The 23,866-nt window shown below is 48.6% G+C and overlaps 1 protein-coding gene across 2 annotated transcripts; it reads right to left on the bottom strand.

Annotated features, from left to right (window-relative positions):
• Window positions 1-60: 60 nt before the first annotated feature.
• On the bottom strand, window positions 61-23,346 carry CSNK1E (casein kinase 1 epsilon). Of its 2 annotated transcripts, none has more exons than XM_056341769.1 (11): window positions 23,092-23,346; window positions 18,887-18,974; window positions 12,774-12,884; window positions 12,463-12,611; window positions 11,542-11,770; window positions 4,985-5,155; window positions 3,497-3,645; window positions 2,801-2,993; window positions 2,572-2,711; window positions 2,111-2,176; window positions 61-1,588 (listed from the first exon to the last, which is right to left on the bottom strand). In XM_056341769.1, exons 2-10 carry the CDS (start codon window positions 18,960-18,962, stop codon window positions 2,144-2,146), a joined length of 1,251 nt encoding a protein of 416 aa, XP_056197744.1. In that variant the 5' UTR covers window positions 18,963-18,974; window positions 23,092-23,346; the 3' UTR covers window positions 61-1,588; window positions 2,111-2,143. The 2 variants fall into 2 exon arrangements, with proteins under 2 accessions (XP_056197744.1, XP_056197745.1); XM_056341770.1 differs by lacking the exon at window positions 23,092-23,346 and adding an exon at window positions 19,829-21,358.
• Between the last annotated feature and the right edge of the window lie 520 nt (window positions 23,347-23,866).

The following is a 23,866-nucleotide window of genomic DNA, read 5'->3' as shown; positions in this document are numbered from 1 at the left end:
CGGGTAAGATGTCACTCCCAGCAAGGATGCCAGGGAAGGAAGAAATGACAGATGCTGGCGTCACTTTATCATTTTCTACTTTATTACTTCAAATTAACAACCACGATAAAGCTCAAAAAAGTCCAATATTTACACAGGAAAAAAGTACAAAATCCCCCCCAAAGTTCTTCAGGTTTTTTTTTGTTTTTTTTAAATTACAAAGTAATAAAAAGTTTTGCTCTTTAATTAAAAAAAAGAGAGACAGTAAGAGGGGTAAATAAATTAGGAAAAAAATAGGGAGGAAAAATAACGTGTTAAATAGAAAGGATAAAAACAAACAAAACAAAGACTAACCCCACCCTCCCCACCCTGCCAACAACCCATCGGCTCCACACTACAGTGACAGTGTGTCTGCTACAGGCCATAGGTCGCAGTGGTAATCATTGTGTTTCAAAGCCCCAAGTGCCACAAAGCAGCTTGAGTATTCCTAAATTATATTTAAAAACAACTAAGGGGGGGGGGAGGGGGGGAGATGGGTGGGAGAGGGCAGGAAGGGATTGTGCATGTACGGTGGATCTTACTTGAGGTTACATGAGGGAAGGAGAGAGCAAGAGCCATGGCTCTGAAAGAACACCAAACTCCAGTTTCTGTGCACCCCTCTCTTCTCCTCAAGTCCCACACTCTCTCCGCAGGAATTAAAACAAGTTTTAATTAAAAAAAATAAAAAATAGAAAAACACGCACAGCCAGACGAAAAAAAAAGACCCCGCTGCAGGAATGGGAAGTGTATTTCTCCCCGTATTTCAGCTCCAGCCTTCCCACCCTCCATTGGGCGCAGGTACCTCTCCATAGAGGTCCCTTGGCTTATGAGGGCCACGCAGATCATGGAAGTCTGGCACTTCTCCCAACAGGCAAAAAAACCCCACAGAGAAGCCACCCAAGAAAAGGAAGCCCAAGTCAATGATTAGACTGTTGCCACAATTCCCCTCACAGCTTAAAATTCATTTAATGCTTGAGAAAATAAATTCTGTTATAGTAATAAAAATCAGACTTCTACCATCAAGCATGGCTGGAATCTGATTCCCTCCTGGCCCACAAGGCTCCTGAAAAAAACAAATAAAAAATAAAAATAATAATAAAAAAAAATTTCCCCACCACCCTACCCTGCCCTCAGAAGAAAAGGAGGGCAAAGTCAAAATTTATATGGCTAGAAACCACATGATTTGAAAGTAATAATAAAAAAACAAAGCAGGAGAAGAGAACCCAGAAGAAGGTGGGGGGGAAGAGAGAAAAAAAACAAAACCAGGAGCAGAGTCAGGAGAAGGAAGTGGGGGTGACCGGTGCAGGCAGCAGTAGGGCCAGGGTGGGGCTGGGGGCAGCGGAGGTGTTCTCACACGGCTCCCACGTCGTCAACTGCTTGGAGGTGCTCACGTTGGGGGACACAGGCAGCCCTCTCTGAAACGGCTCACACCAGCGTGGGGGCACAGCTTGACTCCTCGTCGTTGGCAAAAAGAAATTGTCAGGTTTTTTTTGTTGGTTTTTTGTCTTTTTTAGTTTTTTGTTTGTTTTTTGGGTTTTTTGTTTTTTAAAAGAAAAATACAGTGAAGACACTATGAAGAGAATTAGAAAGAGAGAAAAATGGAAGAGATGTTAGGGGAAAAGGCTTTTCCCAGCACTTCCAATGCCAACTGGAGTGTAACAAATCAAATCAGCCCTTTCTTCCACACTCCTGCCACCCCTCGGAATTACCTTGTCCAGCTACTGTTGTTTCCTCTACAAGAGGCACTCACTAGCTGTGCAAAGTCTCACATACTCAGCACCCTCCTCCCCAACACTATCACACTGCCAGAAAGGCATTCATTAGGAACTACCAAAATGGCTCCCTGGCCCAGCACCTTCTGCACCCACCCCACCCTCTTGGAGAAATGGAAGCTACCTTCACACCCAAGATAATCCATCCCCTCAAGGTTTTGGCTGCCAACCCTCTGAAGCAAAAAAAAAAAAATAATCTCAAAGTAAAGCAAAGGGAAAGGAAACATACCAATTCGACACAGCAACATCAAAGCCTTAATCTAATCCCTAATGCCAGCAATTCCCTCCTTGAGGGACCCCAGGCATGAGGGCATGCTCACCTAAGCAAACACTGGTCCAGTGGCAATTGCTCCTCACTTCCCAAGGTGATCAAATGGCACACTTGTCTAAGAGAAAAGAAAGAAGAGGTAAGGGATGGAGAGGAGGAAAAAGGCACAAAAGGACACCAAAACAGAGAAGCTGTGTGTTCCTCTCAGGACATCCTCCTTCCCAACTCCCTCCCAAGAGTTTACTGTTCCACTTCTTCAAATCTCTGCAGTCTGGAAGACAACCAGATGAAGGCTTACTCCAAGCAAAGCAGAGCTAAGATGACAGTACTAAGCACGGCCTCCAGAAAACAGATAACTGAAGAGTGAAGGTGTAACTTGGTACCATTCCCCTCACCACACTAGAAGCTTCAGGCTCATGTCAGCTCCAGCAGATCAGGTAAAAACTGCTGTGGGGCCTGTAGTCCTTCCAGGACAAGCAGACCAAGGCCACGAACATCGCAGCAGGGACTCACCTGTGATGCTGAAATCCGTGACACTTCTTGCCGCCCTGTGAGGTCAGATGAGGAGACATTGGCAGGAGCTCCTCGGTGTAACCTCATGCTGACCTTCCGCTCCCTGTCCACTCTTGAGATTGCTCTGGGGGACGTGTTTCCTGTTGGGGCAGAGAAATGTGAGACAAGAGTCAACAATCCAGCCAACAACAGGGGCGGCATGCTCCTCCAGCTCTCCCACCCCACTCACCGGACTGTTGGATTCGGGAGGTGGGGGTGGAGGCCATGGGCTCAGTGACATTGCGAAGACGGTTGGCAGTGGCTCCAGCAGGCGGGCCAGGGGGCAGCGCTCGCGTGGCTGACCCCCGGAGTTGCCCCATCCTCTCTTCTCGCTCATGCTCTCGCCGCTCCCGATCCATATCCTCAGGGTTCCGGGCTGCTCCCTGAGGAGGAGAGAAACCCCCATGCCACGCATGGCTGTCAGGCAGGAGAGACCATAGCAGCCCCATACAGAAGAAAAACTGTGCGCCATCACGCCAACAAAGCAGAGTTCCATCCCCAAAACATGTTCTCTCCCCACCAAGGGCCTCATTCTCTTCCATGAAAAAACAGGGAAGAAAGCAAACGGTACTACAGCTATTACTGCCATCCACGTCTGTATCCAACCTCCAAATCTAGTTCTCTCCTGAAAAAAAATTATTTCTACCTACCTATAGATCTATTGACACACATGTTCCAACAGACACACTCACTAACACAACAGTAGCTACACCTCCCCAGTTAGCACCATGAAACAACTCTGCCCCTTTTCACTCTGCCTGCTCCCCTTTCTCAAGTTGCTCCCCAGGGGCAAGTACAAATGGCAGGCAGTTTCCAACTTCCCTCCCCCATCCCCATGATACAAATGAACCCCTGTCCCTCCAGCCATTTTGCCACAGACACTTACAAATTTAAGCATGTTCCAGTCAAAGACGTAGTCGTAGGAGAAGCCTTGGCGGTGGAAGAGGTTGCGGAAGAGCTGCCGTAGGTATGAGTAGTCAGGTTTATCATCAAACCTCAGTGAACGGCAGAAGTTGAGGTATGTCGAGAACTCAGCTGGAGAGAGCAGAGAACACTTGGCTGTTGAACACCATCCAACCCCCCTGGTGTCACCGCAACCTTTCAGCGGCAGCGTGCTGGACCAGGATGGCACAAACACAGAGCTATGTAACAAGAATGGAGGCTGCCAGTCGCAATACTTTGGCCAAGATCACCCCCTTCCTGGTTTTACCAGGGGAAATGCTCATGCATCTCTCTCTTTCTGGCTCCTTCTCCAAGCAAAAGGTAGCAAGTCACAGAGCCTGCTGATGGACAGTAACAATGCACGTCTTAAAAATAGGTGGAGGTGAGCTTTGGGAAGCTCAGCTCAGACCACAGGTCCTTCTAGCTCAGTAGCCTGTCTTTAGCAGTGGCCAGTAGACGGCTACAGAGGAGAAAGCTTTAAGTATCTGGCTGTGTGAAGAACGACACCATTTTGTTTTGAAGCTAGGAGCCAGCTTTGTTTCTCTTCCAATACAAGAACTACGGCCACCAAATAATCAGCTCCCATCCAAATTTCTGGATGCATAGTGAGTGTGTAGACTTCTATCACCTTTCAAATCACCTTTTTTCTAGGATCCAGCAAATTCATTGCTTGTATAGAAATCATCTCACCTCTGATCACCCTTTTGGCCTTTTCCTGGACCTTTTTACAGTTCTGCCAGATCTTTTCTGAAATAGTGGGATGGACCAGAGCTGCAGAGTGCATGCAGGGTACAAGTGGGCCATGGGTTTATGCACACTGTTTGGGCTTCCTTTTCTTTCCTAGTAATTCCTAATACCTCATCTGCTTTCCTCAGTAGCCAGTAAACACAAAGTTGATGCTTTCATAGAACCACCTACTGTAACTGCTCATTGATGAATGGCACTAGTCAGCTCAGAGCCTAGTATTCTGCATATGACAGAAGGACCAGGCCTTCTCTTTTCCCTCACACACATTACTCCATGCTTACCTACAAAGAACTGCATTTGCCACTTCATTGTCTGGTTATTTCTGAAATTCATCACACTTGGCCCTCATCCTCATTATCCGGTAAAAACTGAGGATCATCAGCACACCTTCTCACCTCGCTGCCCACCTTGCTTCCAGACTGTTCCTGAGGTCCTGAAGAAGATCCCTCTCAGCACTCTCATGCCCTTACTAACACAAGGCTCTACTCTCCACAAAAACATTTCCCACTTCTGAACCAGAACTGTATCACCACTGGTCTCTTATCCTTCTCATCACTAGTGTCAGCAGCACATCCTGGTCTGGGGGTACTGGTCATTGCCCTTCAGGAGTCAGTGCTCCATGGGGTTTCAGCAGGAAAGCAAGCCACACATCAGACAAGGCAGCCATCAAGATCAGAGCACTTACAAGGGTACCCTTTGCAGAGCACCTCAATGGGCGTTGACATCTTTTTCTCGCTGATCCTCTCGTACTTTTGGCGCTTGGTGGCAGCCTTAAGGCCCTGCCAGGGCAGCGAACCCAGGTTGAAATACATGAGCACATAGCCCAGGCTCTCCAGGTCATCACGGCGACTTTGTTCTGTGAGAAAAGTTACAAAGGGGCAAGGAGTGAGTAGCAACCAAAACTGCTTTGGCAGCCCCACAGCTTTGGAGGTGCACAAGGAACAAAAGAAACAACGCCTCTCTGTTCTTCAGTAGATTTCTATGGATAGACAAACTTGCAGAAGACATTCCAGCACAAATTCCTGTGGGGATGTTCATATTGCAAGAGTTAAAGCACTCCTCTCCCCACACAGCCCAACCCACTTCATAAATGAATAATTACTCTGACTACCTCCTCACTTGGGCAAGCCCTAATTCACACAAGAATTCAACAGCTCAAGAAGTGCTGCAGTGACACTGCCTGCTCCCAGAGGAAGGGCACCTAACACTTCTCCACCCAGATTTATACTTCACCCAGGGGATTAGTCATGATGGAAGTACTCATGAAAAGACAAAGCTAAAAGAGGTAAGCCCAACACTACCCTTTCAAACTCATCTTCTAATTAATGTGCTGATACTCTTTACACAAGGCAGAAATGAGGAACTAGCGACCCCTTCTTGTGGTAAACAACTTTGTTCATAGTTTAGAGAAGCCTAACGTGTAATACTGTACAAAGATCTTTCTGGATTGGTGGCATTTTTCAAGCTGTGGAGGAAAGAGGCATGAATACAGAAGTACACTTTGAACCAAAGTTTCCCCTCCAAACAGGGGATGACTGTGTAACTGGTGTAACTACCAACTCTACTCAGTTGCCCTCAATATGACATGCTAAGGGCCCGCTTTTAGATGCTTATTTACAAGAAAAAAAAAATTGTTTCCCCAAACAAAAACATTCCACATTGAACTTGTTCTCTGGAATGGACAACCCATTTTAAGTTTCAAGTTAGCTCAAGATGCAGCTGAAGCAGAATTGCAGCAACTGAAAATGTTGACTGTTATCTTGTGAAACTCCTCCCAGCTCCTCCAACATGCTTACAAATTCATCTGTAAGTTCTGCCAAGAAGCTCTTGCCCTTATTCTCCTCCCAAATAAAATATAACAGACACTTTGGAGAAAGTAATTTACATCTTGAAGAGGACAACAACTTATATAGGTAACAGACAGCCAAAATATGGCTTGAGGGAGAGCACAGGGTAAAGACTAAAGAGATTCATCTATTACATTGATTTATAACTACAGCACATTTTGCTGGATTCAGTGCTATGCCATGGAGGATGCTGCAGATTATGTATTGGCCTGTGGGTTAATTCTCAGTATCAGTTACATGCTACCACCTGCCCCATTCAAAGGCCAGCAGGTTATTACAGCTACCCCTTCCTCCACTAGCTGAACTGAACCCTGATGAAGGAGTAGCTGTAGCAGGTCACAGATCTACATGTCCAGATGTACAGACACAAGCTGTGGGTCACCACAGACCCTTCTTCCTCCTGCATTTCTCTTATAACCTCCTAGTAGTTTTGAGAACTAGGGTGCTTGCTAAGTTAAAAATATCGGGGGGGGGGGGGGGGGGGGAAGGGAAACAAACAAACATTGTGGTTGCAAAAGAAAAGGAGGGTCTCATCGCTCCATAACCAGGAGGAGAGAGCCTTTGGGTCAAAGCATGTGAAATGCCAAGACAGGAGTAGAGGAGAAAGCAGCCCTGCAGATCCCCGAAGTGTCTTATTTTCAGCATGCAGAAATAACGTAATTTTTTGAGCCTCACTAACTTACTGCCTCAAGTTGCCCGCTTTAAAGGGGCTAATACTTCCTAATCTTATCAGGCTGCTGCCAAAGATAACTACACGACTGGCTGTGAGATATTTAGATGCTATGCAGGGTGCAGCAAAAAGAAACCCGGTTTTGCATTTGGCCTAAGATTAGGATACACGTACTCTCAGAGGGCCATGATTACACACTACACATATCAAGTAAATAAAACTAAACAATATTTGATAATGACCTACATCCCGAGACAGGAGGCGTGTGGAAATGGAGTCAGAACACACATCCAGGACCTGAAAGCACAGGAGACATGAGTAACATCAATCCTGCAATTTGCCAGCCATTGACTTATGCATTCTGTAGCTTTAAAGCCTGTAACTGCAGGTTCCTCATCTACAGCATTGTGGTACCCCTCAGAGGAGTACAGAAAGGCAAAGCAGGAACCAGAGAAACCTACTGAAGAAGCAAATCAGCCTTTTAGGAATAAATTGGGATCTTGTCTCCAAAATCTTGCTTGAACTCCACACTGCTTAGGGCAGGCTGGACCATACACCTTCACTTGGGTGGAGCACAGCAGCTTTGAGCACAGCTACCAACCCCATCCAGAACAGGATATGTTCTGTGTAGGCACAGTCCTAGTGATTTGAGGAAGGCCAAAGTTACAGACTTGAGGTTAGGGAGCCTTAAGTTGGTGGGGGAAGCTATAAGCCCTTACCAGAGGCAATGAGAGGCGTTACAAAGTCAAACTGGACAGCTCACTAGCATCCATTAGGTGCATGCAAACACACCTTAACTGTGCTTTAACACAGCAACATGATCAAGGAAAAACAATTGCAAGCATTACACCTAACTACTAAAATACTGCATGATAAATCTCTGATTTCATTGCATCCCTGATGTCCAATACCTATGGTATATGTGGTCACTATAGTCCACTTAAACAATTTCAGTGAGATTCAAATTATTACAATTCTGAAGCACCAACATGGTAAGTCACAGCTGTCAAGGTACCTCAAAACATTGTAGCTGTCTTTCACCTGCAACCCTAACTACAAGATCCTGAATTAAACCTTGGATGATGCTGAAGAGAACAACAGTTCCTACAGCCCATTTGTTTGTTTCATCTTCAGTTACTACTACACATCTCCAAATTTATTTTTTTTTTTGCCTGGCTTTATATAACAATTTCAAGATACTAGATAACATCAGACAACAAAACTGGAGTAATTAAGAGTTAGAAGAAAAAAAAAAAATCACCTCTACACACCAAAGAAACATTATTCAATATCATTGCTTTCCTCTTTTAGAAGCTTGACAATCATTTAATAACTCTCACAGCATTCCTGGGACACAGGAAAAAAAGAAAAAAAAAAATAATCTCACTTCATCGTTTGAAAAGAGAAACACGGTGACATGAACGCATGCCTAGGGTGAGTCAGTCCAGAAGCTGTACAGTCATGACCTATGACACCACATCACACTCCCTTCTCCATTTCATTTCAGCTTTGCAGCTCTCCTACAACACACAGGGGATTGCTACTTTTATAAGACAACCTTTCCTCCCTCACTCACAAAACCCCATCCAACAGAAAACAGAGGATTGCCTTCCCACACAACCCAGCAGACCTCTCAAACCCAACCCACCCTGCAAGCAATCTCCTGCCAGTTCCCTCCCGCTCCCAGGGAGGTTCCCAGCCAGCCCACCCCCTCACTCCCTTCCCAAAGCACGGTCCTCAGCAGCAGTGTCCAGGGTGAGCAGGACTGTGAGTTACCTGGGGAAGACACGCTTGGGCAAAGACAGGAGACTGAGGGGACTGGTTACCTTGGACACAAAGTTCATGAAAAAACATGTTTCTTTGCAGCCTGAAGGGCCTCCTGCTCCCCCAGGACAGTGCTTCCCTCCACCCCAGTACTATCCAAAGTGATGCTGTTCCCATGCAGGACTCCCTAGAAATCATCTGTCTTCACTGGAGCCAGCTCAGCTGCAAGCAGTCTTAACCAAGCAATGTTTTCCTGACTACATATTTAGATCTGAATTTCCACATGCTGGGACTACACTTCCCCTTCCTCTCCCCACTGCATGTCAACAGCATTTAAAAACACACAGAAGTCTGGAATGGGCGACAAAGGGCAAGATGAGAAGAACTTTATGATCTGCACAGCCTACACTGATGCCATCTAGGATGTGCATTTGAGGAGGAACTGCCCCCTGCCTCCTGTTCTCCAGACAGAGCCCACCAGGCTTCTTGCAAGGCTGTCTCCTGGGCACCCCTGGGCATCTTCTATTTCAGACTTTACAAGCTCCTGAGGGTGCAAGGGACTCTTATTCCCAGAGCATGTGAAAATTGACTGGAATGCGTGAACCAAAGTCTGCACAGTCCAATGACTCCTCCAACAGTAAGTCTCCAGCTGTGGAAACCCTCCCCAATCTTGCCTCCAACTTTTTCCCCCCAGTCACTGGGAAAAGAATGTGTTTCCTCCAGACATCGGAATGCCCAATCCTTAGCTTGCACATTCAAATAAAAGGCATTTATTCATTTGCTATTCCTGTCACATGAATACCCCAGCACCTGGTTCCTTTCCTCTCCCTAAACCACATTAATGTAACATTAAGACAGAGAATTTAGTCTCTGAAAAATCACAAAATTCAGAGTGATGGCTCACACGGCAACGCTGCTAACTCACAAACATGTCTGTCATACACCCTGTAGCAAGGTCTTGAGAAACTGGAACTCCAGCTGCAACCCTGACACCCCCATCCCCTGTCCTCTGTGTAAAACAAGTAACATTTATGCCATTCAGGGGAATGAGCTGCAACGCGGAGATAATACACCCAAGACCTGTTGCACAGAGTAACTCACACCCAGACCTTGCCAAAGCAAAGGGCATGAAGAGAGTGACGGCTGTGCTCAGACTGATGGCATATGCAATTTGACCTTGGATTAGTGTTCAGACATTGTTTCTTTATCCTGATACACAAGCCAAGCACCAGTAGTAAAGGGCTAAGTCGGGACGGAATGAATAATAACATCCTTTAAAAAAAAGCCAACTCCACAACCAGACATTTAGCCTCTCGTGATCTGTTCATACAGAGCAGGCACACACAAAAGAATCGACAGACATAGTAGTGAGAATTATTTTGTGCATGTCTCCTTGCGGCAGTTACCATGGCTGTGGAAATCTTGACTGAGAATTCAATGGAGAGTCAGTTATATATAAGCAGGTCAAGCCAAAATACAGAAGACCAACTCGGAAAGCTCTACAAGAACTATTTTTACTACACGGAAGAGGTCAAGAGATCACAGCCCACTCTCAATGCACAACACTCCCCATTTTGATATAAATAAAGCATTTTCAGTCTACAGTTATACAGTTATTAAGCAAGGAAGATGGTGGGAAACTGCTTTAATTTCTGCAGGTCGAGTCTTGACTCCAGATTTCTGAGAAACCATCTGCAAGAGGGGAGACTAGGAAGCTTTCCCTAGGAAGAATGAGGACACAAAATCCTGTGGAAGCTGTTAGTTTAAAAAGGTTTGAGTTTCTTGCTCTTATTTTCTAATTCCCAGCTTACGCATTTCAGAAGGTCTCCCAGAAATACAGAGCTACAAGCACAGCAGCTACTTTCCTAGCTCTGCAGGCAGGGCAGCTTCAGTGTTTCTGCTCTTCAGATTTGCCAATCAGTAGTGGAACAAAGTCCACCTGCTCAGAATGAACCCTATGGTAACTGTGAAAGCTTTGCACTTGTGGACAGGCAAAGTTTAGCTGAAGTCTGCAGGGGAAAGAGGTCACACACCAAAGAGAATTTTCCATTCAGGGAACGAAAGAGAGAACTGCAAGAGGTTTTCACTGTTCCTCACAGCAAACAGGTGTTGCGCATCAGGGGCTCATTCCTAGGACAAGAGTTTGGGTGACTTCAGGTGGTTTAAGCACTGTGGGTACTAACCCACAGAAGATTTTTACAAAACTTGGGATGATGGCTATCACCAGTGTAATAATACTCAGCTGAACTCAGGACTCTTTCCCAGTCTATTTTTCATCCCACAGTACTAGCCATAGACACTGAAGGCAGAGCCCTACCTCCCTAAAGCTGTCTCAGTCTCCCTCAGTGGTGAACAGGGCAGTGTGGTTCACAGACGCACACATAATCTGAAGACCCATGACAGCCAATCCTCAATCACAAAACCTGGTTGTCCAGGCATCATGAAGCTTCCCCCCATTTCAGCTTCTTGTACATTTCCAGCACATGACTGTCCCCATTCTCAGTGGTGGGTAACAGGAATATCACCATATTGCGGTGTGCCTGTATCCTCCAGCTCTGACACCTACAGAATAAGGCACTCAGAAGCCAACAAGAAAGGTTTCAACGGCACATATCCCTAAAGGCTCAATGCCTGTGAATGTCTCCTTTATGTATCTAATCAGCCTGCAAAAATTGCGCAAGGCCAGAATCAGTAGCAGCAGAGTCGGAGAGGTCACCACCTTGATGCTAAACAGGGCCCCCCACTGTCCTAAGCAGTGCACAAACACGTACTGGTAGACAGTTTCTGCCTTTAGGAGCTCAGAGTGCCACAAAAGGCAGGACAGGTAACACAGGCGTAACAGTTAAAGTTATTTGCCCGAGGCAGGTCAGCAGCTGAGCCAGGCACAGAACCCAGCCCCCTCCTTCTGGGGACACATGACCTCCCCTGGAAAGCCCCACCAAGGGGCAACAGTAGGCTCACCAATTCCCAGGTGGGTGTTGATAGAGGCGTAACGGGCTGTGCCAGTCAGATTCTTGTTTTCCCGGTAAGGGATGTGCTGGTGGGTCCGGGCGTCTCGGTACTTCTTGGCCAAACCAAAATCAATGATGTATACTAGGTTGCCTTTTTTGCCGAGGCCCATAAGGAAGTTGTCTGGCTTTACATCCCGATGAATGAAGTTCTTGGAATGAATGTACTCAATACGGCTGATCTAGAGTGGGGAATAAATAAATAGTGAGACAAGCAAGAAGGAAACTTGCCATAACTGCATCTGTTAAAAACAGTACCCTTTCCAGGACACTGGCCTGTGAGAGTACAGAGAATATTGAGATGACAGCCAAGGAATAGACACCCTCTGGAGACAGAATGAGATGGAGACTGAATTCAACCCTGCGCACCAGCTCAGTCCTCCATCTAGGGAGGTCACTGTCAGCAGCACAAGGAAGGAGGAGAAGCAAATTTGTACAGACCAAAACTTCGAGCTTCAGCACTGACACTAGCCAACTTTCAAACTTAACCAGGTTGGGAAAGGAGAAGGTCCAGAACAGCTAAGGGTCTTAAAGCCAGGACGTGGGCAGTTCAGTTGAGACAGGTAGTGATGCCAATCATTCATCATGCAGACAAAAGCATCTATGCATGCAACACTAACACAGGGTGAGCAGCAGGAGAAGGAAGGAGAGATGGAGATCAGGAAAAGCCAGTGGTGTCTAGGTTCCAGACCCCCAGCTTTACCGAGATACAGAAACCTGGCAACCACTTGCTGCTAAATGAAAAAAGCCTGGGATATAGCAGTTCTTGAGCAGAGACGATGGGGGGATGGGGGAAGGGGGGTGCGGGGAGAAAAAAAAAGAAAGAAAGGCATGGAAAAGAAGAGTAGGCATAAATGCTTCAGAGGAAACTCACCATCTGGTCTGCCAGGAGCAGAACTGTCTTGAGACTAAATTTGCGGGAACAGAAGTTGAAGAGATCTTCCAGGCTGGGCCCCAAGAGCTCCATCACCATCACATTATAGTCCCCCTCTGCTCCACACCACTTAATGGAGGGGATACCCACTGGGGAAAGAGAAAGATTAAGCCCACAGAACAGAGGAAAACTGCTGCATCCCCTGCTGAGAAGATCATATGTAGCACCAAATCATTTCCTTTCTAAGGCCTTCCAGAATTATTTCCTTCTTCAACCACTCCTCCAGCCCCATCCTTTCCTCCCCATCTCACCTCCTCCCTGCATCATCTTGTAGAACTTGCTTTCAATGTGGAGCTGGGGGTGCTTGGTTTTGACACATTCCAGTTTGATGGCCACCTCTTCACCAGTCGCAATATTGGCTCCTGCATAGAAATGAGGGTGAAATGAAGATTGTGCAAGCTTCCACTGAAGCTAAACGGTTTTTACAAGGCCTGTACAGATGCCAAAACCTTAAGATTTGCCCTGAAATTTATTCTCTGTGACAGAAATGAGATTCAGCTGCTTCAACCTCATACAGAGTTTCCAGCACTGCCATTTACAAAGGCAAGCCCAGAGGAAGGCACAGGAATAGGAAACCAGCTCTGATCTTGCAGCTAGGCTCGAACAACAGTCCTACAGTACGTTACCTGCCTTGTTATCTCAAAAAATGGCAGACTTTGGGAGGTCAATCTGTATGTATCAGCAGTACCTAAACTGAGTGGAAGTTTTAGCTTATTATATACCTAGCCCCTGAACCCAAGCCAGCCCCCCAGACAGTGATATGGAACACCTCTTGCCAAGCAAAATCACTGGTTACCTCAGGTACATCGTTTCAACAGAGCCAATTAGTTCAGGAGGAGACATTGTTAACATTCCCAGCTACCTCTGGTTTCTCCATAGCCCTGACCTGCTCAATACAGACAATTCCCAATCTCCAGCTTCTCCCTCTCCTGGTAGCTTTAATAATACCTTTACCTTTTGCCAACACATAAACATTTGCTATATCCTAAATTAGAAGCATGAAGAAATGAACTGAATCCAGTACTGAATTAAGCTACTCTGATGCCGTTGTTGAAGGTATTGCTAGATAGTTTGCAATGACACAAAACCACCACCCCCCACGCACTCCTTTCTGAAAAGAATGGAGCTACCAGCCACAAAAGCCAGCACTCCGGTCCCAAAGTGCACTCTCAAAGGAAGAACAGGCTGGTCTATCTCTTGTACTAGCTGAGAGGATTCCAGATGTTTCACATCATCCTAAAATGGAAAGAATTAAGATCTGTACACAGGTCACGGGAATGACACTCAAGACTTGCTTCTCTCTTCTCCCCTTCCACGCCTGCCTCACACACAGAGACAAGCCCTTCCTCGTATCTGGAACTATTAAAAGTTCCACTCAAACACAAATCAGAGAGCAGCTCTGATCACAAATGACTTATGAACACTGTCATAAAATAAACTGCTCCAGAATATGCATGTCAAACATGAGCTGGAGTCAAAGGTGATGTTTTGTAGATATCCCATAGCTAGCCTTGGTAGCTCTGGTTAATTCGTTCCTTCTGATCCCTGTGATAAGACTTTCAGAGTCCACAAGGACAGCTGTGGATACACCTCTCTATCCAACCTCTTTCACACACTGCCTCCAGAGCCAGGGACCAAAGAGAAAAAGGAAATGTTTACACAACTGGATTCCTTCCTCCCTTGGATCCTAAAGAGATCCATCTCCCATTCTGTACAAGCCAGAACTCTTCAAAGTTAGCCAAGAGCTGCCTGCTAGCAAAAAGACGTCATCTAGATACTATAGCACCGGGTCGAGACAGACAAGCTGCTAGGAATTTGTAAGAGAGGAACACAAACGATTGGGGCCTAGAGGGATTGATTTACTAAGAAAGATTAAAAGAGCTAAATATGTAACATAGACAAGAGATACAGCTAAGAAGGGTGGGGAGGAAGAATGGGACATGACAACAGTCTGCAAATATTTGAAGGCTGTAAACACTAAGGAGGGAGAGGAATTATTTAGGGTGCTCCGAGGGAGGAGAAGGAGGAGCAATGGGATGAATTTAATGAAGGTTTTTACTCAAGATCCAGGAGAAGGGAAAGGGAAAAAGCCATCCTGAGAGCTAGAGCCATTTGTCCAATGGTTACTTTGGAAAGATGCTGTCATTTTCCAACTTAAAGCTGCTCACCAGCAAAACAAGCCTCTACATTCCCTTTACTCCCCCACAGGTCCCTTCTTACAAGCATTAGGAGTGCAAGGAGGAAAAGGGCAGGAAAAGGGGCTCAGATCACAGGAAGAACATGGCCCTGGACTAGCATCTACCTTTTAAATCAGTGTTCAATCACTAGCCTTCATTCAGCATGGACCCAGGACATCCAAAAAGATGAGTGCTTCCTCCCCTTCTTTCTTTCCCCTGCCTTTGACAAGACTTTCCTCCAAAACCTCTGCAGCAGCCTCGTCTGTTCCCTAAGGGAATTTTTACCTCTCCTAATCTACCTGCTGACCCACAAACACTGAGGAGCACTCATGAGACTTCTGGCAGTATTAGCATTTCGAATGAGCCCTACCCCCAGAAGCTGAACAGTGGAAAGATGAATGAGTTCTCATCTCCACATTACCCTGCATGTTTAGGAAGATGATGAAGCATCCATCCACCAGGCTGTCTGCAGATGGGGAGTGTTATCTGCCAGCATATAAAGCAGGAAAAGGGAAAGGAGGTGCAAGTATCAAGAAAACTTAGATTCTGCAAAATGTGAATATGCCATTCAAATGGTCAACATGATCTTCAGCCCCACACTCTACATAGCCCAAACACAGGTGTTAGTCTCTTAGAAGAAACAAAACCCTGTGGCCTGCAACAGCAAAAGTAGGACCAATCAGACCTAATGGCGAGCCAGTCTTTGCTGAGGGTGTCTCTGACTGAACACTTCAGGCTCACCCCACCCCCTCCCCAAAACCCACTATGTCTTCAGGTTGCTCCCTCTACCATTTCTTGGCTAGAGATCTACCCAGACTGAGACCACCACAAGTGAGGAAGGAATTCAAGGGCAGGAGTCTTCCTGATCCTTTGTTCCACACTTCAACCACCACCTTTTTTAAAGATGCAAGTACAAACGCAACAGTTCTCTGCTCCCTTTCCAGACTGGAAAGCATCACGTTTCAGACAAATGAAGTAGAGCCTGCCTAGCTTCAGCCACTTGAGAGACGTATGTAGGATTGGGGATAATTTCTAACATCCACCTCCAGTCTCGCTCTGCTGTGGGGGCTGCACAAATTCAACTCATTCATCACGAGCTGTTTGAAACAAGCCCCGGGGACAGAGGATGTCACCGGCTAAACAGGATCCTTTCAGCGTGGAAGCCTTTTGCTGCATGTCTGATACAATAAACGCCACCCTCCTTGCGCACCGGGCAAGCCAACAGGCACAGCCCTTCACTCTCCCCACCGCTGGCTCCCCTCTCAACAGCAAGAAGAATGGAGGGCTGCGAACAGATGGAAGAAGTCAGACAGGGCGAGAGAGAGTTAACAGGCCAGGAAACAAAGGGAAGGCACTCCCCGCCCAGCAAGGGAGGAGCCTGCCACCAGGAACTGTCCCCAGCCAGCCCAGGTCCCAGCATGCTTTGTCTGCCCAGCTCCTCTCCACCACCAGTGTGCATCCCAGCCCAGAGATTGCTACCACGTTCAGCAACCCTGCCTTGCCTCTTGGCCAACACCTCTGACAAAGCACCTCTCCTCCGGCAGCCCAAAGGTCTCTGCAGTTCCTCTGCAAACTGGGGTTTGCTCTTCTGAGTGAGCATTTTTAAAGGCAAATGGGCTAGCCAAGGCCCATGGACAGCCTGATCTCATTTCTCACCTTCCCAAGCCAACATGGGGTGAACATCCCCCTTTAGCACATCTATCCCCCGAGGCAGGGCATGGAAGCAAGGCATTGTGCTTTAAGACCCAGCTAAGGATTAACAGATATCCATCCTTTGTGTTTGCCCATGTAGAAATTAAGAGTTTCCTTCTGGCAGGAAAGCCCCAAAACAAATTCCAAGGAGCACAAGCATGCAGTAGCTGCTGGTTACAGAGCAGGTGAACAAACTAACATCCTGAAAAAGAGAAGCTGAGGATAAACCGTAGAGCCCATGCTCACCTACAGAGACAGAAAAGGCTTTTCTGTCCCTGCTCTGTCTCCACACCATCATTGAGAGAGAACTGGGAGGTGAATCTGGTGCAGGAGAGAAGTCCTCATGAATGAGTTTCTCTGTCTGCAGAGCAGACCATGAGAAGACAGGATGAGCACAAGCATCCTCCAGACGCAGCATCAGAGACTACATGCCTGATCCCTCCAGGCTGGGGAGTCACCCAGGCTCCAAGAAGTCTCGCTATCACTGCTTCAAAACACACTGGCTTGCACCTCAATGAACATCACAAGGGCTTTGATACTGCATTCAAGTAACTTGGCTGAACTCGGCAGCTGGAGGCATTCTGCTGCCCTCGCCACACTAGGGCACTGGGGCTTCCTCTGCCCCTCATGTTGTTTGGTTACAGGCAAGGCAGACACAACCCTTTCACCACAGCCTGTTTGCCATGTCCCCTTTGCACAGGTGAACGATCTCTTACATCGTACAGAGAAATACAGTATCAGGCCTTTCCAATCAGTACCTCCCTTCTTTCTCCACATACACGCCAATGTTTTGCTCTTTCTCGACATGTACCCCAACGTTTTGCAATATCCTGGCAATTTATACTGTACTAGAGAGGGTCTGGAAGGCTTCAAGCCCCACCATAGGTGGAAAATGCTGTGTCTGGGCTAACACCTCTCAATCTCTTGCACCTGGGAATTAAAAGCACTGTCAAGAGACACTAAGGCTGGAGGGCCACAGAGGAGTGGCATACAGGAGCAGGCTGCTGTAAAGGAAGCATGCGGTGGGACTGGGATCCCAGATCCATTATTTATCATCTTTGTTCATGCTCTGGATAAAGGTGGCAACAAAACCTGTTACTGATTATTCCCACAGGATACTTAATCAAGAGAGGCTGCCAACACCAATCGAGAGAATAATAAAGCAAGAGGGAACTGGAAATAAAAGCAAGAGGTAGAAAACAGAAGGTGATTTACAAACACGGGGAAAAGTAATCTGAATTAGAGGTATTCAACAAAAGGAACCCAGGGAGGGATGAGAAGATGTTGCACATCCTAGAAGAGATCTCCCACAATACAGCTGACAGTGCGCTAAGGCCAATTTTGCTACCCGATACAGTGTTGATGATGGGGGAAGCCAAGGAGACCCAAAGCAGTCTATGTAGAGGCATCACATTACAGATCACTCAAGGGTAGCCCTTCACTGCCAGGCACTGGACTTCTAATGCTGTGGAGGCTTCAAGCTGCTCAGCAGATGGACAAAATGGGAAGAACTGAACGAGCAGCAAGAGTGAGGAGTGGTGGATGTACTGGGAAGCAAAACACAACTCAACTGAGCAAATTAAGAGTCAAGGAGCACATGATGACCATCTGTAAATACCCAAAGGGTGCAAACACCAAGAAGGGAGAGGGCAATCATTCTACTGGCCTGCAAGACTACAGCAAAACAGGCAGTGGTGAGAACTAGACAACAGGTAAAGCCACGCCAGCTTCCATGGAGGGATCGATCAGGCTACTGGGTAGTCTCAACACTCTGGCCCCACATGGTTTGAACCAATAAAAATATCATCAGACAAAGCATTAGGGAATGTATCTACACATCAGCATGCTGGCTTGGAAGAACTTCTCCCCAAGTGACCTGCCATGGTAACAGGAAACCTAGTGCCTCATGAGCTCTGTCCATTGAGCTCCCAGCTCAGGCCTTTCCAGATATTAACTCTAAATCCCATTACAGATCTAATAGATCTGGGCCCCAGGACTTTTAACTGGGCTACCCTCCCTGACCTGTTTTAGACCTCCTGGTCTCAGACCCTCTCTCACAGGTGCTGGACCACCTCTTCCACTACCAGTCTTCCCAAAACTTTATTTCTACCCTGAAGGAATAGCTATCTCCTCCCTTTCCACCATCTACTCTGTAAACAGTTTATACCCACACACCCAAGCTCAAGAAAAGGAAGCAAGAGAGCTGCAATAAGGGTGTATGACAAATATGCCCTGAACAGTCCAAATCTAAACCAGTCTAATCAACCACCACTGTGTCTCTCATATCTGCAAGGCAAAGCTGAGCTCATCCCACTTTCTCTGTCATCAGAAGACTGGCAGCAGCTAGCAGCATCCCTTGAAGCTCTTTTTCTCTCCACCACTTCCAACCTTACATGGCACACACAAATATCAACAGGCAAGAAAAACAGCCCCAAAACAATGACGCAAGTGAGAACAACAACCTTACAGGTGGAAGGACAGAGACTCATGCTCACCTAGGTAAATGTCTCCAAATGAACCGCTGCCAATCTTTCTGCCCAGACGGTATTTGTTCCCCACTCGAAGCTCCATGGTTCAGTCGTGCTGAGAAAAGAAGCACAGAAAGCGCAGCGTCAGAGCAGAAACAGGAAGTGAATCATGTAAGACAGTACAGTAGAGACCTCCCCACTAGAGGCTGGGTACAGTTTTTAATCTTGAAATACTTCATCTTCTACAAGGCCTCTGTCACCTCTCCTGGTCTCTTGAATATCCAGGGACAGTACGAGCTAAAAACGCTGCAGGAACATGACCCTTTCAAGCCTGTTTTCCATGTTCCCATTATGGGAATGAAGGAGGATGGAATCTCTTCCCCACTGTTTCTGTTCAGATGCTGATTTGGGGGGGACACAGGAAATCCCTCCTAAGAAGGTTTCAGTGGGTGATCACACTACTGTGACAAGAGATGGTACTGCTCCTTGTAAACTACAGTGCCTGGCACCCAGACAGCGGTAGCCTCGTGAGACACCAGAAGGGACAGGCACAATAAACCCTGTGAGAAGGAGCACTCTCTAGTCCAGCCCTAGACTAGCACCTCAGTGGCAGTGAAGCACAGGACCCAAGGGCTCTGAGAGCCAGACAGACTGCCAGGAGCAAGCCACTCCGTCAGTCACCCCTAGGCGGGGGCTGGCACAAGGGACAGGGAGGAGGCATCTTGTCGAACTGAACCCTGCAAGGCACGCAATGACTAGAACACCACTTGCTTATCTTCATATGCTTCTGCTGATGGGATCACAGCCTCCTTTGGTCTACCTGAGCCTCTCACTCTCTGCTGCCTACCTAGGTGTGCCAGCTGTTTGTTTTTAGCAGGTCAGGCCTTTCCTCATCCCTTTACCTGAGGTGATTAGCTAACCCTTTGACCTGCTATACCCCATGAACAAGCCCAGGCTTAGCCTACTCACCTTCCACAGAAAACCAACTCGATTGAAGGAACACAGCCACAGAGTTTGTTCTCCCTGCCAACCTCAACTTCTGCTGCAAACATCTTGGCCAAACACAGTTCCAGCAGCTCCCCCTTCAACAGCCCCATTTCCCTCACCCGTTCCATGGCCACCAACTTAATTCTAGTAACTGCAGCTCTTCCTGAGACAGCCAACGTGTCTCCTTTTAGAGGGTTTTGCCACAATCCTAATTTATGCAATGCCACATTATTAGCGTACAAAATGCAGACACAGAGCCTGTTGGGGACAGGAAAGGTGAGGAATGATTCATGTTTTCACAAGTAGGTGAGAGGAACTTTCCCTTGCTGGAGCTCAGTAGGAAAGAAGCATCACCGAAGGAAAGACAGGAGGAATGGCCTTGTGAGACACAAGCACAAAAAAAATAATCCCAGCTACAGGACTCTGGGCATACAATAAACCTAGAGCTGCTTCTCCTGCCCCAGGAGATGGGATTACAGAAAGAGGAATGGACGGGCTGCAGAGACATACAGGGAAATAATCCTATCAAGGTATTCAGGGGACATTGTGAACCCTGAAAGCAGAGCTCCAGTCACCAGAAACCACACACAAAACACTCGGAGGTGGAGTCCCCTCACCTAGTATTTACTTATGCATGTGGGTTTCTGTGCATCTCAAGTCTACAAAACCCTGTGGCTATTTCTGACTTTCTTACTACAAGGAATGTAGGCAGAGCCTTGGGAACCAAACCAGGAGGCAGGCGTACCTGGGTGAGGGCACAGCAAACAGACATGATTTTTATCCGCTGCCTGCTGTTCTGTATAACCACATTAACATACATCTGACTTGCTTACACTCCTACTCCAATAAATGATCAAAGGTCTGTGTCCCTGGGAACCCGTCACACCACTGCCAGGAAGACAGCTCTTGAACCTCCTTCCTTCATGGCCGTGTTTGCCCAGGCCTGCAAACCCTGAGCACTTCCACTCGAGTTCAACTCCCAGCCGGGGCAAGCACAGCCAAGCAAGCCACAGAGGCAGGGCAACAGGTCCCGGTGGGGTCTCCTCCACACCAGGGCACAGCACTTACTGCTCTAAAACACCGCAGTTCCATGCCTAAATTTGGTCCCACCCTTCTGGGACAGGCAGGAGCCAGGTTAAGAAGGGCTTCTCACACAAAGAGGCAACAGCCCTTCTAGCTGATTAAGCAACAGGCTCCAGAGGGGAATCTAAAAAATGCTCCGGGGCGAGGGGGTGGAAGCTGGAAGCAGGATAATGGAGTGAAAAATCATGGTCTCGCACAGCTGTCATTTTGCCTTATCTCCCCCCCAGCACACACACAAGTGTGCTTAGAAAACCTGGGTGGAGGATAGCCACAGAGCAACAGCCTGGATTCATGGTAAGGGGGCAGGAAACACATCCCACCCCCTAACAACTGCTCCAGGAGTTCAAACATCTACCACATTTGCTTCTACTTCACACACATACCCCCATCATCTACAGTTTCCACCCTTATCATCTGATCTTCGTCTACTATTACAAGACAGAAAATGTTACATATAAAATTTGTATGATTATATATGAAATCTGTATTACTCTCTATATATTATTTATATGTGTAAAATTTTGAAGCCACCCCTCCCTCCTGCCCGCCAACCCCCCCCAGCAGGCTTAACCCCCCCTGCACCGCCACCCTTCCTGCGCTCTCCAGCCAAGGCAGCATTCCCAGGGGCTGCAGGGCAATCATTTAGTTAAACCATTTAGTTTTCCATAAGGGATTAACACACATACAACCTCAAAGCGAGTGTGTGCTCTGCATGAGCGTTTGCATACGTGAATATCCAACATTACACAGACACCTACAATATACTACAGAGCCTCATAATAAAATAGCAAATAAAAAAAATACTATCCAGCCGCCAGTGCTGCTTCCCCACACACACCATTTTGCACCAATCCCCTTTTATATAATATAAAATACCCACGTACAGGCACAAAGGCCATTATATAAACACACGATAGAGTTGATATCATGCTACTGTGCCAGCATTGATGGCGACCAAAGATGCAGGGACCACCTCGGGGTGGGGGGTCAGGAGGGCCACTTCGGCCCCACCTGAGGGGATCGGGAGTGAAAAGATGCCCTGGCTAGCAAAGATCTGGCAAAAGCAAACCCACGGCTCCATAATGGAGGCTGCCGAGCCCAGCACCACTCCAGCTTTCAGTGGAGGTGTGGGGAGCAGGAGCTGCTTTGCCCATAGACCATAAAGGCTTTACATGGCTTTTTGTGCGTGTGTGTGAAGGGAATAAAGAAAGAGGCTGGCAAAACAGTAATTTGAACTGGCTTAAAAATAGGAAGGAAAAAAAAAAAAAAAGAGAAAAATTACGTTTTGATTGAAATGCAAAACATCAAACCCCTCCAGACCCTTTCACACTTACAAAAAGGAGAGCAGCAAAAGCGATGGGGGGGGGGGGGGGGGGGGGGGGGAAGAAACCCCACGCACAGAACGTTTGGACTACATATGAAGAAATAGCCACAACAGGAAAACGGGGGGAGGGGGGGAACACAAAAAAAATAATAATAAATATGTCCCTTACACCCCCACCCCCTACAGGCAAAACACTACGCGAAAACGGCGTTACCCGGGCTGTTATTTTTCCGGGTAGGTAACAAAAAGCAGCCGCCCCCGGGAACGGCGCTGAACTTCCCCTCGCCCCCCCCGCCGCGGCCACCGACCCCCGCCTCTACCGACCCCCACCCCGCACAAAGGGAAACACCGAGCCCCACACACACCCCCCCCCGCCAGAGGCAGACCCCCTGATACAAGCGACGTGGGGCGCTGGGGAGGGAGACAAGGAGCATCAGTAAGCGGCAAGGGTGGGGGGTTAAATCACTCAGGGGGCGGCCCCCCGCGGGGACCCCCGCGCCCCCCCGCCAGGAACGGCACAGTCCGGCGCGGCACCCCATCCCCGTTCGGCTCAGCGCCGCCGGCAGGCAGGGCCCCGGCAGGGGGAGAAGGGGGAGAAAGGGGAGCCCCCCCCAAATCCGCCGCCGCTGGAGGGGGGAGACCCCCTCCCCGCGCCCCCACAAAGGGGATTTTGTCCCCCGCTGCCCACCCCCGGCCCCGGCCCGGCGCATCGCTCCCTGCCCTCCCCTCCCCCGCCCCCGCCCCCTCCCCCTCCCTCCGCGCACACAAAGAGCCGGAGGGGCCGCCTTTCCCCCGGGGTTTGCGCCCCAAGATGGAGGCGGGCGCCCCCCATACCCACCCTGACGAGAAGGGGGCCGTGTGAGGCTGCTGCTCCGCCAGCTGTCAGGGGGCCAGGCGGCCGCGGCGGGAAGGATGACGGAGGATTGGGGAGGGCTGGTGGCGGCCGTGCCCGGCGCGTCCCTCCTTCGCTCGACTCGGCTCAGCGCGGCGCGGCGCTGCCTGCCGCCTCCCGCCCGCTCGCCGTCCCCTCCAGCCGGCGTGTGCTCGGCACAGCCCGGCGCTCACCCAGTTTCCATTGAGCCCCAGAGCCAAACCCACTGATGTCACCCAGCGCAGCCCCAGCCCTCCTCCTCCTCCTCCGCCCGCCGTTAAAGGCGCAACCGCCCGCCGCCGTTCCCGCCGCCCTGCAGCCCGGCGGCCCCCGTCAGCCCCGGCGAGGGGGAGACCTCCCCGCAAGCACACGGGGTGGGTTTTGGTTTTGGGGGCCGTGTTCCCTCAGCGGCCGCCGGGCTCCCGGCTGAAGTTTTCTCCTCAGTGGGGTGTTGGGGGGGAGCGGGGCAGCAGCCCACCTGTGGCACCCCACAGCGGCGGGGCGGGCAGTGGGGCAGCCCCAATATGGTGCTATTGCCACCACAGTAGGGTCATCGCCCCTCGGCCCCACTTGGCGATCCTCATGCAGGGGCATCGGGTCCTGCCACGATGGCAGCAGATGGTGAGCAGGGGTCCAGCAGGATGGGTCATGAGGTGTCAGAGTCGCCCCAGCCACACAGAGAGGGTCAGGGCTCCTCACCCCGCGCCCCTCGGGAGCAGGGACACCCCTTTGGTGAAGCACC

The sequence above is a fragment of the Falco biarmicus genome, chromosome 5 (assembly GCF_023638135.1).
Source record: "Falco biarmicus isolate bFalBia1 chromosome 5, bFalBia1.pri, whole genome shotgun sequence".
NCBI classification, from domain to species: Eukaryota; Metazoa; Chordata; class Aves; order Falconiformes; family Falconidae; genus Falco; species Falco biarmicus.
Note: the sequence above shows the minus strand (reverse complement) of the source record. Positions and strands in the feature narration are given on the sequence as shown.